The sequence below is a fragment of the Rhinolophus hipposideros genome (assembly GCF_964194185.1).
Source record: "Rhinolophus hipposideros genome assembly, chromosome: 5".
Taxonomy (NCBI): domain Eukaryota; kingdom Metazoa; phylum Chordata; class Mammalia; order Chiroptera; family Rhinolophidae; genus Rhinolophus; species Rhinolophus hipposideros.
In genome coordinates, this window is record NC_138051.1 from 100,604,350 (window position 1) to 100,621,255 (window position 16,906).

A 16,906-nucleotide genomic window follows, 5' to 3' on the forward strand; every position below is an offset into this window, starting at 1 on the left:
AATCGTGGATGTCTGAATGTAAGGGATTTGATGTTTGAAAGAGATTATTTTAAGATTAAGCGTTCCTACACTACGCTGCATGTTGTGAGCAAACGGAGCACGTCACTGAGAAGAAGCTCCCGACTCAGCTGTTGGAGAAAGAGAACACAGCACAGGTCCCCGCCCTGACGCTGCGGTGAGCCTTGAGGCCCCTTGTAGCCACTGCTGGCCACACGCTGGCCACAGGAGCAAGGTCTGAGCTGGCCTGTCCACCCAGAGCTCCACAGGTGGACTTTTCAGGTTTAGGCAAACCGGAAAGTCGTTTTCGGAATTAAAGTGCTGACAAAGCAGTTGTGACTTATTCGGTGCCTGGATGCCTTGTGCCATTTCTCTAGCCATCAACACACGCATGTCAGTCAACGCTGTTTGGTCAATCTTGAAAGCAAGCCCCAGTTCAAATCAGAAGACTAAACAGATGACAAGAACATGGAGACAGAGTCACACAAAGGCTGTCAGGAGGCCTCCTGGAGGCCAGCTCACTACTAGGGGGCCTGCAGACCCAGCAGGGAGCAAACACCCACTCAGTGTACAGGCATCTCAAATCCCACAACAGCTTCTTATTCTTACGTGTAATTCAAAATAGCAAATACCGAAACCCCCAGTTTATTTACATGTAATAAACCCAGAGAACAACATAATCAGGTTATCTAGTGATTCAAGAAAAACAAGCCGATAATGTCACAAGTCTATTTTTTAAAAATCCACAAGACAATCATCACCACATTAAAACAAACCCCTTAGTTTTATCTAGTCAAATATATATTTAAACCTCAGTTCCCACTTGTCTTCTCATTATTTTAGTGACAGCACAAAGGAATCAAGTAAGTCAGCGAATGCCACTGGATGGAGTCTTCAAGCTCTGGCGACACAGACGTACCAGGTAATTCTCGTCCTGAAAGGCGTAGTGCAGCGTGGTGATCCACTGACAGTCACCGTTCACCAGCACGTCACGTTCTTCTCGGAAGCAAGCAGTCTGTGAAGAAGCAGAGGGAAGTCGGTGTGTTTCCACCTGGAAAAGCACCCTGCAGAGCACATTACTGAACAGACGGGTCCCTGGTGAGAGGCTCTGGGGGGTGTCACCTGCCTTGCAGGCCGCAGGGAGCGTGGCCTCCCTCCCTCGCCTGGACCCAGAGGCACCATCTCCTGCGACGCCTCGGTGCCCCTGTACCCACTGAAAGTGGGTACATCCCTGTTCTTACCTGCACGCCCCCCCACTTCCACGTGGGCCCTGCCCCTGCCCCGCCCACACAGGCCGTTTCTACGGCCAACACCACAGATTAAACCTGAATCACAACGAGATGAGGTTGTTCAGCAGCAGCTTCCCAGCGGGCCCCTCCCACCCAGCGTCGCCGCCTGTACCAGGCCAGCCTCCTCAGGGCAGCGGTGATGTGGCGACACGCTGCCCCACGTGTCTGCCCCTCTGTCACAGACCCCCAGTTTAGCAGCCACACGGCTGGCAGGACAGGACACACGTCTGCTTACTGATCTGAGTTGGTTATTTTCTTTAAATGTGATTTATTTGCACTATACTGATGTACACAATCATCACAGGACTCTCCCATAAAGACCCATGGCCTGTAGAAGACGGTAAAAGAGTATTGTTGACACTGCTATGGGGTTTTTTTAAAGAGCTTTAATACGCAGGTGGCATCTGTACTTAAAAGTAACCACTGGCGAGGACGTGGACAAAAGAGAACCGTCGTGTTTTCCCTGGTGGGAATGTAAATTGGTGCAGCCACTATGGAAAACAGTATGGCGGTTCCTCAAAAAATTAAAAATAGAGCTGCTATACCACCCAGCAATTCCACTTCTCAGTATTTATCCAAAGAAAACGAAAACACTAATTTGAAAAGACACAGATGCGCCCTTACGTTTACTGCAGCACTCTTGACAATAGCCAAGATATGGAAGCAATCCAGCTGCCCATCGACGGACAGGTGGAAAAAGATGTGGTAATATATACCACGGAATATTACTCAGCCATAAAAAGAATGAAATCCCGTTATCTGTGACAATATGGATGGACCTAGAGGGTATCATGCTGAGTGAAATAAGTCAGAGAAACAAGCATTGTAGGATTGGACTTACATGTGGAATCTAAAACAACAAAATAAATGAGCAAACAAAACAATAAGAAACAGACCCATAGACACAGAGAACAAACTGATGGTTGCCAGAGTGGCGGAGATTGGGGGGCAAAGAAAGACAGAAGTCAGGAGACTGATGACCCATCGTGAGCAGAGTAACTGGAAGGCAGCAAAGGGGCTCTTTTGGCATAATTATAATACTGAGCACATAACGTAAGATTTTCACTCCTTAAATTTGAAACTCGCAAAAATAAACATACCTCTGATGGAGCGTCTGCCATGCCAGGCACGAGACAGAGTGTGTATTACCTGTTCTCTTATTTGAATCTCACAGTGACCTTTGGAACTTGCTTTTTCTGCAAGCTTTTCTATTCTAAACTTAAAAAAAAATACATGTCTTTCTTTCAAAAAGAAATGACTGAGGTAACTGTGACCTGATTCTACTAATTAGACTTACATGGCCAAAACTCAGCCTGCAATGTGCATGAATTCTGGAACCATCATGCCCACGGAGCCAGTGACCACCCAGACCACGGGGCCTAAAGGGACGCTAAGAGAAAAGCCGGGTGCTGGGGCTGCAACCAGCCCAGACCTATAGGACCTGGAACACCATTCCTGAGGAGAGATGCTTCCCGACAACAGTCAGAGTGACACCCACTCTTCATGGGGGCCGCCAGCATGGGGACCCACAGGCAGGACGCACGTGGATTTCCCAGCAGGTCTGCTATAAAAGCACGGGAACTTGTACTGGTTTTTGAAAACCAAACACACTGAACTAGAAGCCTGGCTTGGGCTGCAAGTTATGAACTTCTACTGCTTTGCAACTTTTCTACCACTGCTTCTTGCTGATGTCATGCTTTTAAAGACATTAAGAAGTCAATAGTATACAATTTCATATTTAAAATAAGCCTACTAAATAAGAGTAAAAGGGTACGTTACTTTAACCAGGCTTTTCTCTCTATACATATTGTATCTGCACATACATCACATACCCTGATATATCCCATTATATGTATATTCTAGGATAAGCATCATGGTTAGCAGACATTCTTAGACTTTCCTGAGTATGCTGATTAAAAAGGACTGTGTCACCAGATTTAAATTAAACAGGCAATATTTACTCTTAAAGTGTACTACCTCACCCGACATGACATATGGGTAAAATACTAACTAGCACAAGGAGAGAATCACTACTCCCTAACCTTAGGACTTTCGTAATTTTTAAAATTTACACACTCCGGAGGTTAACATAACAAGTCATATTAAATATGGCTCAGCTGTCTTCTTTTGTAAATCAACCACTCCCATAAAAACATAAACCTGAGTGGAATTTGCTACAACTGTTTCTTTCCCCAAACTTCCACGTAGTGGTAGTCATTTCTTTTCCCCATAGATTTTTCCTGCTTTCAGCCAAGTGCCAGCGGTGATGCGAAGGGTGGCTGAGGCCCGGGCTGGCTGACATGGAAGTGAGAGTGAGAGAGGAGAGGACGAGACGAGTGCAGCGAGGATGAGGCTGTAGAACGCTGGTGGTTGAGGCAGTCATGGGCCACTAACATGTTGAGCCCCGGTCACTACAAAAAATGGTCATTATGCAATCAACCAACATGCACTGGTGAGCAGTAAATGGGCATGAGACCTCATGCTGGGTGCCACAGCAGGGACAAGAAACGGTGGACGGGTGGAAGGACAGCCAGAGTGATCAGACAGATGGATGACAGGTGCTGGTGGGAGGCTGGAGAATACCTACCCACCAGGTCAATGAAAACCCGGTGCTCAGAAGAGCGATCGGACTTAAACCAAAGGTTTATACTGTGATCTGCCCACAGTGGCAGGTATCATCGGGGACACGAATTCCAGAGCAAAAGAGGAAAGGGCCACCCAAAATTACAAGGAGTGTTTACAGTGATAGGATGAGGGAGGCTATAAACCAAAGAAGGCCAACTCTAGAGGGGAGAGTCTGTGAAACCAAGGGCCTGCTTAGCAGCTGCAGGGTGAAGGGGAGCATGAGTAAGCCTCACAACCACAGATGGGACAGGCGCCAAGTGCACGCTGGCAGGGGGTGTCAGCTGAGAGGACAAGGGTAAGTAATGGAGATTGGAAAGGAAGGGTTCTGGCTCTTTGAGGTGCAGGGGAGCCTCAGAGGAGCCCCCCGAGGGGGTGGGGGGATGAAGACAGAAGCTGAGGCACGGGGAGGTGACTCTGGGGGCACCCAGAGGAGAAGCCTGGGCTCGCTGGCAGGCCTTGCCTGTGTCAGCTGGGGCTGCTCATGGGGCTGGGGAGATAGGGTCAGGGCATGAAACAGCTGTGGCAGGGGTGGCCACAGAAGTAAGAAAAAGGACCGCAGACTGCCAAGCGGCAATCATCTACTTTTATTTATAATTTTCATTCCCCCTCTAAGAGGGAATAAAAAAAAATCCTCTACTAGGTAGGCTCCACATTCAATCATTGCTTTTACATATGGAAAACTGAGATAAATGCCTAAAGTCCCCACGAAGCTTTCCTTTGCCCTCCAGGAAACACGAATCTGGCTGACAGACTCAAGCAAAGCAGAGCACATGGAAGGCAGAGCGCGTGGGAGGCAGGCCGGGCTGGCTGGGCGCAGACCCTGGGACAAGGGGCAGTCCTGTGTCACCGAGGGCAGGCCCACACTTGTGGGGCCTCACAGCCATCCCCCTTGCCCCTCACAGAAAACTCTTCGCGTGTTTGTTTCTTCAGCAATCCACACCTACCTCTGCTCTTTTAAGCATTTCCCACTTGTTGAGGATTTTCATGGCATAAATTCGTTCAGTGTTTTTCATTTTGACAACAGCAACCTGAAACACAAATGGGAGTTTCACAAAAATGTAGTTAATGGAAACAAAGGCCAGCGCATTTGCATATCCCCACAGTGAAATCTTAATGGCCTGGAAACCCGGGAAAATGAGCTGCTAAGGAAAGTAGTTTCCTATGTAAGTAAAGATTTGCCCTTCTAAGCATAAAAACTTGATTTTAGCCACACTGCAACTTGAATGATCTCACCCACTCAGTTCAGAAAACCCCAGTGCTGAGCACTGGGTGAATAGGGTTTCATCATCCTCTACTTTGGGGTGTGTCTGGGAGTTTCATAATAAAACTTTTAGAATTCGTCAATGGCTCCCAAGGTTCCATCCCTGCGTTCACGAGCTTCACCCCCCACGCTCATTCCTCCTCGCCCATGATCCTCAGTCGCCTACCACTCACGTCTCATTTAATGTGCTCAGAACGGTGCTAGACACAGTTAGCACTCAGAGTGTTGACTGTCACACATATTCTTCAAAATACAACTCACATACCACCTCTTCCAGGAAGTCCTCTTGGATCCTGGTCCCTGCCAAATCTTGAATGTGTTCTTCCATCGCCACCAACACCAGATGTGATATTTGCACCATCACATGTACTTTCTCCCCTCTTTAAACCAATCATTCATTGGCCTAAGTCTCCACCACAAAACTTTGCTACCAATGGCAAGCAGCCTCACAGCAGGCATGGAACGAAGAGTTCTTAAGTTATTTACTTCCTTGCTTTCTAAACGACATATCTCTCTCCATAACATCACCAAAGTACTCATGAAACTACCATGCACTGAACACTTTCCATGTGCCAGAAACAGAACTAAGCAATTTATCTGCACACTCTCAGTTATTCCTCATCACAATTCTTGATAGTTGGTATTTTTGACATCCACATTTTACAGATGTGGAATCTGAGGCTCAGAAGGGTTAGACAACATGCCTCACCCTCAGGTGGCTACTTTTAAAGACTGTGTTATAATTACGGTCATAATTAAATATAATCTCCCGAGGGCTTGAAGGTACGCATCCGCAATAAACACACCCTGATGGGACCCTTGGCCTGGCATTAGGAAACACAACCCAATCAGAACCATTTGTGAAGAGCACTTCCAGTCTGGGCACGAATAAAGAGTGTCCTCAGTTCTGTGATCCACTTGGCGTCGTCAGAGTCACAGAAGCCAAAACTGGGCACAATTCAGGTGTGTGATTATGAGAATATCCCAGGGAGGCAGCAGGGGGGTCCAAGATTCTAGTTATGGCTGGAAAGGAGTGGCGAGCATGCACAGGGACCCCAGACTGGACAAATGGCTGGGTGGCCAGAGAACCTGGTTGAGGAAGGCTGGTGTGCAGAGCCCAGGCCACAGGGCCAGGGAGGGATGGCGGGGGAATGGGGGGCGGGTACAAAGAAGATGGAAGAGCCTGAGAGCGAGCAAGGGCAAAGGAGAGCTCCCAGGGCCTGCACAGGCCTGCTGGGCAAGGGCCAGTTTCCCTTGAGTTGGGAGGAACGTTGCAGGTAATCAGTGTTACCTTCTTCAAAATGCAGAAAACCGAGTTTTACACTAAGTTCTTTGGCAAAGAAGGGTGTTAAAAATAACTAAGCGATTTTGGCACACTGCTCTCTCTGGCTCTTTCATTTTTCCTCCTCAAGGGGTGCCTCTCTGGCCCTGGCGCCCCTTGCTGCCCCTATGGAGCAGTGTCTCTAAGGTAGACACTCACTGCAGAGCCTGGACGGGCCACGGCCTTGCTCACACTGCTCGGCACATGGAGGACAGTCAGTAAAGTGTATACTGGATCGAACTGGCAACAGGCTTTCTCTTCCTTCTCACTAAACACCACCAAAAACCACACCTTACAGAAACTACCTGTAGCTCAGAGTTGTTATTTCTATGCAGAACTCAATTGTTTCCTGTGGTTCCTTTAAATTAAGTTCCCTGTTGGTGGCAATCCGGAGAGGCAGATGGGTGGGGCTTATGGGGAGGGATGGGGGTCTGGAAAGGAGCAGGAGGGAACTTTCTAGGGGACAGAAATGCTCTGTATCAATTGGGGTGCTGGTTACCTAGGTGTAGACATCTGCCGTAACTCAAATGTACACTTAGATCTATGCATTTTATGTGTAATTACACCCTAATATTAAAAGAGTCCCAAACCAAAACACCTCCCTGTCCCATCCCAGCCCACAGTAAGTTGAATTTGGCTGAGGAGCCCCGGATCCAGGGTAGTTCTGAGGTAAACCTGGAGCTCGCTCAGCCTCGCAGGACCTGGGAGGGGCTGCCAACCCAGGGGACAGGCAGCCACCCATACGTCCTCCCCCTTGGCTGTCCTCCCCCTTGGCTGTCGGTGCGACTCAGGGATGGAGCAAGAAACAGGGCTGGTGGGGCAAGGCAGGAGGAGAGAGCTGGAGGTCTGTCAGAGGACTCGGGCCAGGGCGGCAATTTCCAGGGAAGAAGTGAGGGCACAGCAAACCGCGTCCCCGCGCCCTGGGCAGGCCAGAGCTTTCTCCCTCAAGTCCCTACAGTGTCCGGAGGAGTATTTCTGTGTCCTGCTGACACCTGCAGATAAAGCAGGGGTGCCATCAGTGCCTGTAGCAGAGGAATCCCAAGAATAGTGAGGCGCTTTCCAAGACACATCACAAGTCTTGTTTCCACTCAGTCGTCACACGAGATACTTGAGAGCCAAGAAGCTACCGCATGAAAACTGTCTGCTTCCTGTCCCACCTGGGGCACATAAAGCGTGTGCCCTGCACAGCAAGTGCCACCTCCCATTCTGTGGCACTTTCTAGTCATGCCCGGTAGGCTCGCAGTCAGGCAGGGCACAATGCGCTGTGCTGTGACAGTGTGTTTTCGTTGGGTTTTTCCTCAGTGACCAAGATGCACAGGTCCCAGCCTCGCGAACTGAAGGTAAGCCTGGGCAGAGGAGTTAACATGTTCAAAGTTTAAGAGGCAAAGCTCTCAAGGTGACCGACTGCAAAGCCAGCTGGTCCGTCTGCTGAGGGAACCCGCGCCTCAGACCGCCAGCGCTCGCCTCGGCCAGGGAGGCTGCCAGACACACCGGCCGGGGGCAGCGCACCATCCCAGAGGCTGCAGCCGAGCGGGGAGGGCTGCAGGCAGCACCCGGCCTTCGTGGGGACCTGCTGGGTCTGCTCTCTACCCTAACGCAAGGGACCAGACACATAACCAGCAGGGGACTGATGGCAGCAGCCACAAACAATGGGGAGAACCGTTATTTTACCCTCCTTGCATTTTAAAGAAAATTTCCAAGTAACAAATGGATTTTTAAAAAATACATTTGTCTGTACGAAACTATTTTGGTCCACATGATATTCTGGGTAATTCACCAGTCACACAATCTTTCATTTTTATTTTTCTCTTCTCAATTCTACCTTTTGGATTTTGTTCAAGAACTCTCCAATGATACTAATAATTCCCTCATCCCCAAATCAATGTAAGGACCACAGAAATGCTAGGTGTGAGCTGTTGAGGTTTGGGCGAACTTAACAAAATTAACAAAAGGAAGCTTATCTTACCTCACCAAAAGCCCCTCTTCCAATTACTTTAATTATTTCGAAGTCTTCTCGATGAAGCTGCATTTCTTTCACCAGTTGTGTAAAAGGTTTAGCTATAAATTTAAAAAAGCAAAATTAACAACTTATTCAAATACACTGATATTATGTAAAAGCTTAATTGGGGTATTCCACTAAGTTATACTTTTTTTAGAAAAAAAAATTTACTTTTTAAAATGTTTAATATCTAGAAAGTTTTAGAAAGTCAGTATTTATGCTAAATTGATGTGGATGTTTACCATTAGCACCGACATGCCAATACCTGTTCTAACAAACACCGTCCCCACAAACATCCCTGGAAGGAATTGTGAAAGCGAAGATCTACCCATCGGCTGCTACCTCAGCAACGGACAGCATCTCCTGGTCTGTTCTGCAGCAGCTGTACTGATGTAACGAGCACAGGCGCCAGCTCGCCAGGTCACCTGTCAGCTCAGCCGGAGCCACAGGACAGGTGAGGGACATGACACAGTCGCCAAGACCTGGATGGTCTCGGAAGCACAGGCAGCGCCCTGAACAGCAGAACCATCCTTCAGTCACACCCTTCAGTCACCCGGTCTGCGACTGGGAGAAGCACGTGGCACTGCACTCACGTGTCCCACGCGTTACTCTTGGCGACTAATTCCTTATGATCCACATTTTAGGGAGGAGAAAACTGAGCCAGGGTTTTGTGGAGAGTGTACTGAATAGTCCCCCCAAAATACGTCCACCTGGAAGCTGTATGACCTTATTTGGAAGTGGGGTCTTTGTAGATGTAAACAAGATGAGGACACAAACAGGAGTGAGACGAGCCCTAAATCTAACATGACTGGGGTCCCGATGAAGACAGAGAATTTGGGCAGAGACAGCGGGGAAGCCATGTGAAGATGAAGGCCCAAACTGGAGTGGTTCAGCTACAAGCCAAGGATTGCTACTGACAGGGGCCCAAGTTTAGCCACCCCAAAATATGCCTTTGCGATATTGATTTCAAGCTGGTTATTCAGAAACAAAAGACTGAGAAAGAACCTTGAACCCTCCCTCCTCTCCTGCCTAAAGGAATTCAGATGGAAAAACCTGCTGAGAGGAAGAGAGCATCACTTGACATCTGTTTCCAGGGACCCAACAAGAGCTTGTCCACCTTGTGTTTGCTCTTCCTCGCTACTGTAAATCACTTGCTTTCCCTTTGGAACCCCAGAGCCCTGGCTCCCTCTCCTTAGTCCACAAAGGCAAATAGCCTTCAACCAACCAATGCATCGTCGGGTCTCCTATTCCTATGGGACTCCGCATGTACCTCTGCAGTAAGTTTTGGACATTCTCTCCTGTTAACCTGTCTCATGGTAACCTGATTATCAGCCCAGCTAGAAGAACCCAGAAGGTGGGAGGAAAGTTACTTTTTGTGCCCCCACACTGGTACCACCAGAGGCTGGAAGAGGCAAAAGGCTTCTTCTCCAGAGCCTTCAGAGAGAGCAGCCCTGCTGACACCTTGACTTTGAACTTCTGGCTTCCAGGGCTGGGAGAGGAAAACAACCTGTTGTTTTAAGCCCCCATTTTATGCTAATTTGTTATAGTAACCCCAGGAAACTCTCCAGAGAGTTTGTGTAACTTCTTTCCAGGAACACGGAGCACATGGCAGAACCAGGCCCGGAAGCCACGCACTTCAGACCACCGTCCATTTAGTTCCAGCTCCTAAGGCTGTTCTTTTCACCCTCGGGCCTAAACCCATGTTTCTCGCTAACTTGTATTTGTTCTACAAAGCTCTTTGGCAAATCCTCCATTACTAGTTTTGCAACACTTCCCCATTGGGGAAACTGGGCAAAGTGTTCCCTGGGCTTCCTGTGGTGTTTCTTCCGTCTACATGTGTGTCTATAATGATCTCCTCCCACCTCCGTCTGACACTTTCTGGGCTTCTGATTGAGCTCCACAGTATGAATCTAATTCTATACTCTTTCTCCTTAAATAGTTGCCTAATACCACTAAGGTTTGATCCCTGTGTTTCAATGAACATGGTAAGAACAGCCAAAGCACAGATGGTCCTTAGTGCCGACCGACAGCGAATTTCGACCACCATCATTACAAATGCCCAGCAGCCCAGAGATGAGGAGACAGAACACAGAGCGCTGGAATTTTTTTAAAGGCCAGGGTAAAGAAAACCCTTGAGCTAGAACTTAAAGTTCATCTCTGGATCATCTTTAGTTCCTTCAAATATCACCAAAAATAACCATTCCCCAAATTCCTAATGGAAATATGTGTTCTAAACAGCTATCGAAGACAAAGCCTCTCTTGGTATTTTGGGGGAAACCAGTGGTACCTTTCATTTTATTGTGCGGAAAAACAATCCCAATAATTTATTTTGGTCTATTTTACCACGAGAGAGAGCATTTGGAAAGGAAATAATGCCAACCAGCTTTCAATGCGCTATCACTGTAGAAACACTCATTCCGGCAGCGGTTCAAGACAACATTCTGGACGGGTCTACAAAGCCCCAGAGATTCACAAACATTGAGAGTCAGTGTTTAAATGTGCAAACCACACAGCGATATTCACGAAATCAAAGAAAACTTCCCGTAATTGTACCATGAGCCATGTTAACTTGCCCAGGTTCCCATTCCAACTTGCTCACAGGCACATGCAATGTTTACATGATTTTTTGTATTTTTTGTATCTGATTTTTGTATTTGATTTTTTGTATTTTTTGTATCTACTTTTATTTTAGTTCTTATATGTCATGTTTCTATACCCCTCCATTATCATTTTAACAGATGCATAATATTTCACTAAATTGACACACCAACAATTGGAAATCATGTATCTATCTACTGGAATACATAGGCTACACATTTAATTTTTTTTTAATTTTTTAAATTATTATTTTCTTATGGTGAATAAATTTGGAACAAACATTTGCAGGCACACAGCTTTTTTACTATTTTAAAGTAATTTTTAGGATGAAATTTCAGGACTCTCAAAGGGCACTAACACTTTTTATGGTTCCTAGCCTGCCATGCAAACCGCGTATCCTGAGTGAGATGACTGGCACTAACATCTCACCTCCTTTGAAATAGTTCTTTGATGTCCAGTGAGGGGTGTCCAGGTGCACACCCTAGTATCCTATCTGTCCCTCCTGCCACGTGCTCATCCTTCACCCTTCTTAACCAACTGTGTAAGTGCTTTTGCTCAGCCTCAGGCCTAAGGGCTGTACACACCATTCCTTCATTCTGTGCCTTCTCATCTTAATTAGGCTCCTACTTATTTTATATCAATGATGACTTTGGATAAAAGTATTTTTAATAATACTGAATTAATTCATTTCTCTTTTGTCATTTTATTACTAAGGCTTAGGAAGTTATCAACTCATTAAAGATCTGATATTCAACCCTATTTTTTGCTAACCAGCTTTTAAAAATAGCCCATTATTCATCTGCTGTTTAGAGTACTTTGGAGTGTGGTGTGTTTATTTAATTTCTAGCTGTAACCATCTGTATGTATGACAGTGGTCTGATGATGTGCTACCTAAATTCTGTTGATCCCTCCCTGAATTGGCAGGAGGCCCTGGGAAAAGCCCTGGCTTCCATTCAGGACAGTGGTCCTGCCATCTTAGAAATTGCTCCTCTGTGACGAAATTTCTTCATCCATAAAATGGGCAAAAGGTGCCTCTCCATCCCACCCCAGGGACCCACTGACAGTGACAACTGAGGCAGATATGAGTGGAAGTACCTGTGCCAAGACTGCAACCTAAAAGCCTTTCTCTCATTGCCTTTCTGTCCACATCAGTCGTCCTGAAGCTTTGTGATCTCCCTCCTGCTCTCCTGACAGACACGTCTGCTGCTTATGCATTTTACACACTTCTGCACATTTCCCTGACAGGAACAGACAGGATTTATCAGGGCCAGTCTGATAAACAGGGGAAGGACTATGGAAACAAACCCGAGAGGAAAGTTTGTAAAGATAAGGAAACTAGGAGAAAAGCAATAGAATATTAACTATGTGAATGAAAGCTGATTTTTAAACATAGAAGGCACTAAAAAGGATCCAAAAGGAAAAGTCTAAGGAAAAGATTACTTTTTCTAAAAACTGCTAAGTATTTTCAAACAGTTCTAAGGACACAGTAAAAACATTGTGCTGATGTATAAGAATTATAAAGACTGCATTAGCTAAACCAGAACAGAAAATCCAGTCACAGCGGTGGACCACCTGCTGGCCACCCAGGTGCTGAGAGACCATGAAATCACTCTGACAAGAGACAACCAAGAAAGATGGACAGGACTTAAACAGGTGAAAAGGAGAAAGTGACATTTCAAATAGGGTGTCAATCAATGCCAACACAAGAACAAAGTGACCCTGCCATCTGGACAGTGTAGAGTCAAAAGACAGAAACTTCATTATTTGAGCAAAGAAAATTTAACACGAAGAACTGCGTAACTAAAAAATACACTACATTATCATGGAGATGGCAGACGCAAGAAGTCACAGAATCAGATGAGCCAAAGGAAGGTGTTGCAACTTCTGAAACGCAAGCAAAGGGTTCTGTGCAGCTGAAACTCAGATCTCTGAAGTGGGGTGTTGCTGCTGGTACTGGGGTTTCTAAGCTCCAAGTTGGGCCACTCGGGCTGGGACCCAGGGAGCTTAGGGAGCACTAGCCAGCTGACGCTGGGGTCTCTGCAAGTGTAGGAAAAGCCGAACTGGCATCGGCTGCCAACTGCAAGAAGGCACTGCCCTGCCAGGAGGAAACAGGGTTGCTAGGGTGTCCCTCAAAGGAAGAGGAAGCAGGCAGGGAGCCCCAAGTCCCTTGTCCCTCATCCAGGCCCCTCCAGTGTCCCTTCAACGCCCCCTTTTAGGCAAAGCTCAACAGGGAGCGGGGTTCAGACTCCACGTGGGGTGACGCTAGGGACTGGGTGAGGGGGGGATGGGAGGTCTGGTACATACGGGGCATCAGCCAAGTAAGGAAGCAGATTCAACACTGGGGCCAGGTTCCTCACTGTCTGAGACGGGAGTCACGAACCAGGGAGGAGAACAATGCCTACCGCATGGGACTAGAACTGGAGGCTTCGGAGTAACTTGTGGTGTCCACTACGTGTGGACATCGTGTTAAAGAACAGACATAAACGGGTGTGCCCCGCACAGTGCTAGCTCCGTCTCCTGAGCCGCCTGGACACACCCCGACAACAACAAAGGCATCTAGTGTCAGATCGTGGTTTCCAAATACCATTCTCCAGCAAAGGAACCAGGATTCCTCCATCAATTCCAGGCTGGCTCAGGAAAGTACAAGGTGAGGCTGGAACATCTTGTGCCAGAAAGTGAGAAAGTGCTCAAAGATGATAGTAAATCAAAGTAAATACTGACAGTCACAGACTACACCCATTAAATAAGACCGGAAACCAGGAGTCCACAGTGATATTAATTAATAAGTCATAAATTAAAACCTGATGAGAAATGGGATAGTTATGTAGTTTCCAAGTACATCCAAACAGAATATTACAGATCATTACATTACATTACAGGGGAACAAGAGACTTTCCAGTGAAGTCTGGCAGACCTTAGTCAAGGGATCATGTGAATGACATTGCGCCTCACCTGACAGGACACAAGGAGAAAAACAGTGTCACGTCTGTGATTTTCCTGCCACAGTTATATAACCTGAATTTAATCATGAGGAAACAGGAAGTAAACCTAAACTGAAGGAACATTCTACAAAATGGCTTGCAATGTTCAAGTTTCAAGGTCATAAAAGTCAAGGAAAGGCTAAGGAACTGAACTGTTCACACAGACAGGAACTAAAAAGACGGGACAGCGCAAACGCACTGCAGCAGCTCTGCTACAAAGGAGGATGTCAGAGTACAGGTAACATTCAGCGGAGCCTGAAGGGTAAAAGGCAGCAATATGTCAGTGTTGAAGTCCTGATTTGGGCGCTTACATAGTCCCCTTTACAGGAAATACACACTGAAGGAGTCACGGGTGCTGGGTTATGGTATAAGCACCTTATACTCACAAGCTCAAATTGTTGTGGGAGGAGAGTTCTGTGTATCATGTGCAATTTTTCTGTAAGTTTGTTTAACTGTTTCAAACTTTTTAAACATTTTAAAAAGATAATCTGTTGCTATTTGGGAAAAAGGCTGCAGAGGGACAAGAGTAGAAGCAGAGAGACTTGAGGTTTGTGGGGCTTAGGAAATGACCGTGATGGGCCCTGCAGATGAGGAGGAAGGGGCCACACCCAGATTAGGCTTTGGAAGTGGATGGCCTGGGACATGGGGGGTCACAAAGACTCAAGGATGAGGTAGGTTTTTAGCCTGGGGTGCCGTTTACTCAAGTGGGAAGGACCCCGGGATGAGCGGTTAGGGTGGGGAACAGAGGAGATGGAATAATGAGAGCAAAATACTTCAGTTACGGCCACACAGCCTAAGGCAGTCAAGAGACCAAACTGATTTTTCTTAACACGATTCTACTACTGTTTCCTATTTTTGAAAATAATTACTCCTGAACCACCAGCTGACATGGAGGGGAGGGTGGGGGGGAACTGGCCTGTGCTGGGAAACTGCGGATGGCGCTGTCTGAGGGGAAGCAGGGCTGCACATTTTTAAACCATTTTTCAGTCTGCCAATGTCCCTTCAATGACTGAATCCAGAGCCCCGGGTGCCCCAGAACACAAAATGGTACAGGCAAAACTGTACGCGTTCTATCCACTGGGGTGTTAACACCGCTTGTCACACACTCTTAAAACATTCAGGATGCAAAGCCTGACAACCAAAACACCATTAGGGATTCATTTTAAATATCATTTACACTAAGATTCTTCTAGAAGACAGACATTTCAGATAGCATGATGAAAACGATAGCTGTAATGCCTGAGATGATGTTTGATTCTCATGGTGGTAAGGAAGCTGTGAAGTGAGACCACACGAGTATAAATTTTAGAAGAGTCAAGTTTCCTCTCCTTCATATCCCATCAACAAACACTGGAAGTTACCAAGTCAGGACAGCCGGCCAGAAGGGGCCCAGGTTGCCCAGCTGCCCCTAGGAGGCTCCGAGTTCCAGAGGCTGCCGGGCTTGGTGCCCCCTCAGCATAATGCACCCCTCACACCTTTACCTGCAGCGGCAGCCACAGCACTGGGGTGCCACCTAGGCACCCCCTCAGTCAGTCACGAAGCCAGCTCCTCCTGGCCCTGCCACAAGCCGTTCGCTGGCCTGTGCTCCAGCAGCTGATCTCCAGCGCCATCCTCCCAAAGCCAACATAACCACAGCCCTTCCCTGCTTAAGATTCCCTGCTTTAGCTTTCCATGGTGCTTGGACAGAGTCCAAATGCTCAGAGCTTGCTGCGTGTCTGCCCACACCCCCTGACTCACCCCACTTCACCCTGTGCCCCTCACTCCTGCCATAGCTGGGGGCTCTCAGCTGCCCAGTCCTCACTCAACCCTCCGTCTTCCTAAGCAGAGCCCAAGGCCTGGGGCAGACCCTCGGCCTCCAGCCAGCGGACTGGTCAGGACCCGCGAGCGAGTCCTCCAGGAAGTGGGCCTCACGCTCCGCTCCACCTGTTCAGCGCCATCTTCCCCGCCGGACAGAAGGCCCAGGAAGGCAGGGACCACCCCCACCTGGACACTGCTCCCAGCATAGACGGGCACGCAGGAAACACGGCTCCCCAGCGACCAGTCCCCAGGAGAGGCAACTTTCTCTACAGGGAGAGCTGGTACTTTTTTCCTAAGGAAAGAACATCTTCAACAACTTGGGATGTTCCACCAAACAACTGCGTAAAGCTTTAGTCCTAAACACTCTTAGGAGACACTTCCTCCTCATCTCTCCATTCATCCACAACACAAAGCTGTCCCCTACAGAACTTCTCTGGATGCCCTAAAAGGCAACGAAGCAATCATCAGCCCTGGCAAACGTGAGACCCCAACCGTGAGGAAAAGCTGGAGTCCAGTGCTCCCTTTAAACAGGAAAAGCTGGGCCAGGAAGAACTGGGGGCAGAGGAAGGTCTCTGGCTGAGACTGACGGAACATCATTGTGAAATGAGAAACTGATGCCCCTGCTTTGGTCTGTTTATCAAGAGAGGAAATAAGATCAGCTGGCTGGAAGGAGTGGCCAGAGAGGGACAGTCTGAGGAAAGAGGACTGTGTCACAGGGCAGCAGCCGCCGAAGGCAGCTGGGAAGTCCCGCTCTGCCCTCTGCAGCGAAAGCCATCGGCCTCCCTCTAGACTCAGCTGCACTGCTCAGCCCCGTTACTCCGTCTCACTGCCTCAGCCTCAGCCACTCTGTGGTCGGATGTTTGGAACTAGAAATGGTCTTAAGATTATCCAGATCAAATAGTACACTTATAATGAAGAAGCAGGCACCCTGAATGCCAAGTGACATGCAGAGGAGACGAGGGAACAGTCAGCTCCATCCCATGGCGTGGGTCTCCACTTCTAGGAAGTCCTCCCCTGGCAACGCCCTAGTCCCGTCAT

General features: G+C 47.8%; 1 protein-coding gene across 2 annotated transcripts in view; it reads right to left on the bottom strand.

Annotated features, from left to right (window-relative positions):
• Positions 1 to 16,906, bottom strand: part of CDC42BPB (CDC42 binding protein kinase beta) — a 100,984-nt gene that overhangs the window by 52,189 nt on the left and 31,889 nt on the right. For both annotated transcript variants that reach the window (XM_081047867.1, XM_081047866.1), the window contains exons 2-4: positions 8,460 to 8,551; positions 4,856 to 4,939; positions 917 to 1,012 (exon numbers count right to left, since the gene is read on the bottom strand). In XM_081047867.1, the coding sequence (XP_080903993.1) occupies positions 917 to 1,012; positions 4,856 to 4,939; positions 8,460 to 8,551 (272 nt within the window). The remainder of the gene's footprint in view (positions 1 to 916; positions 1,013 to 4,855; positions 4,940 to 8,459; positions 8,552 to 16,906) is intronic.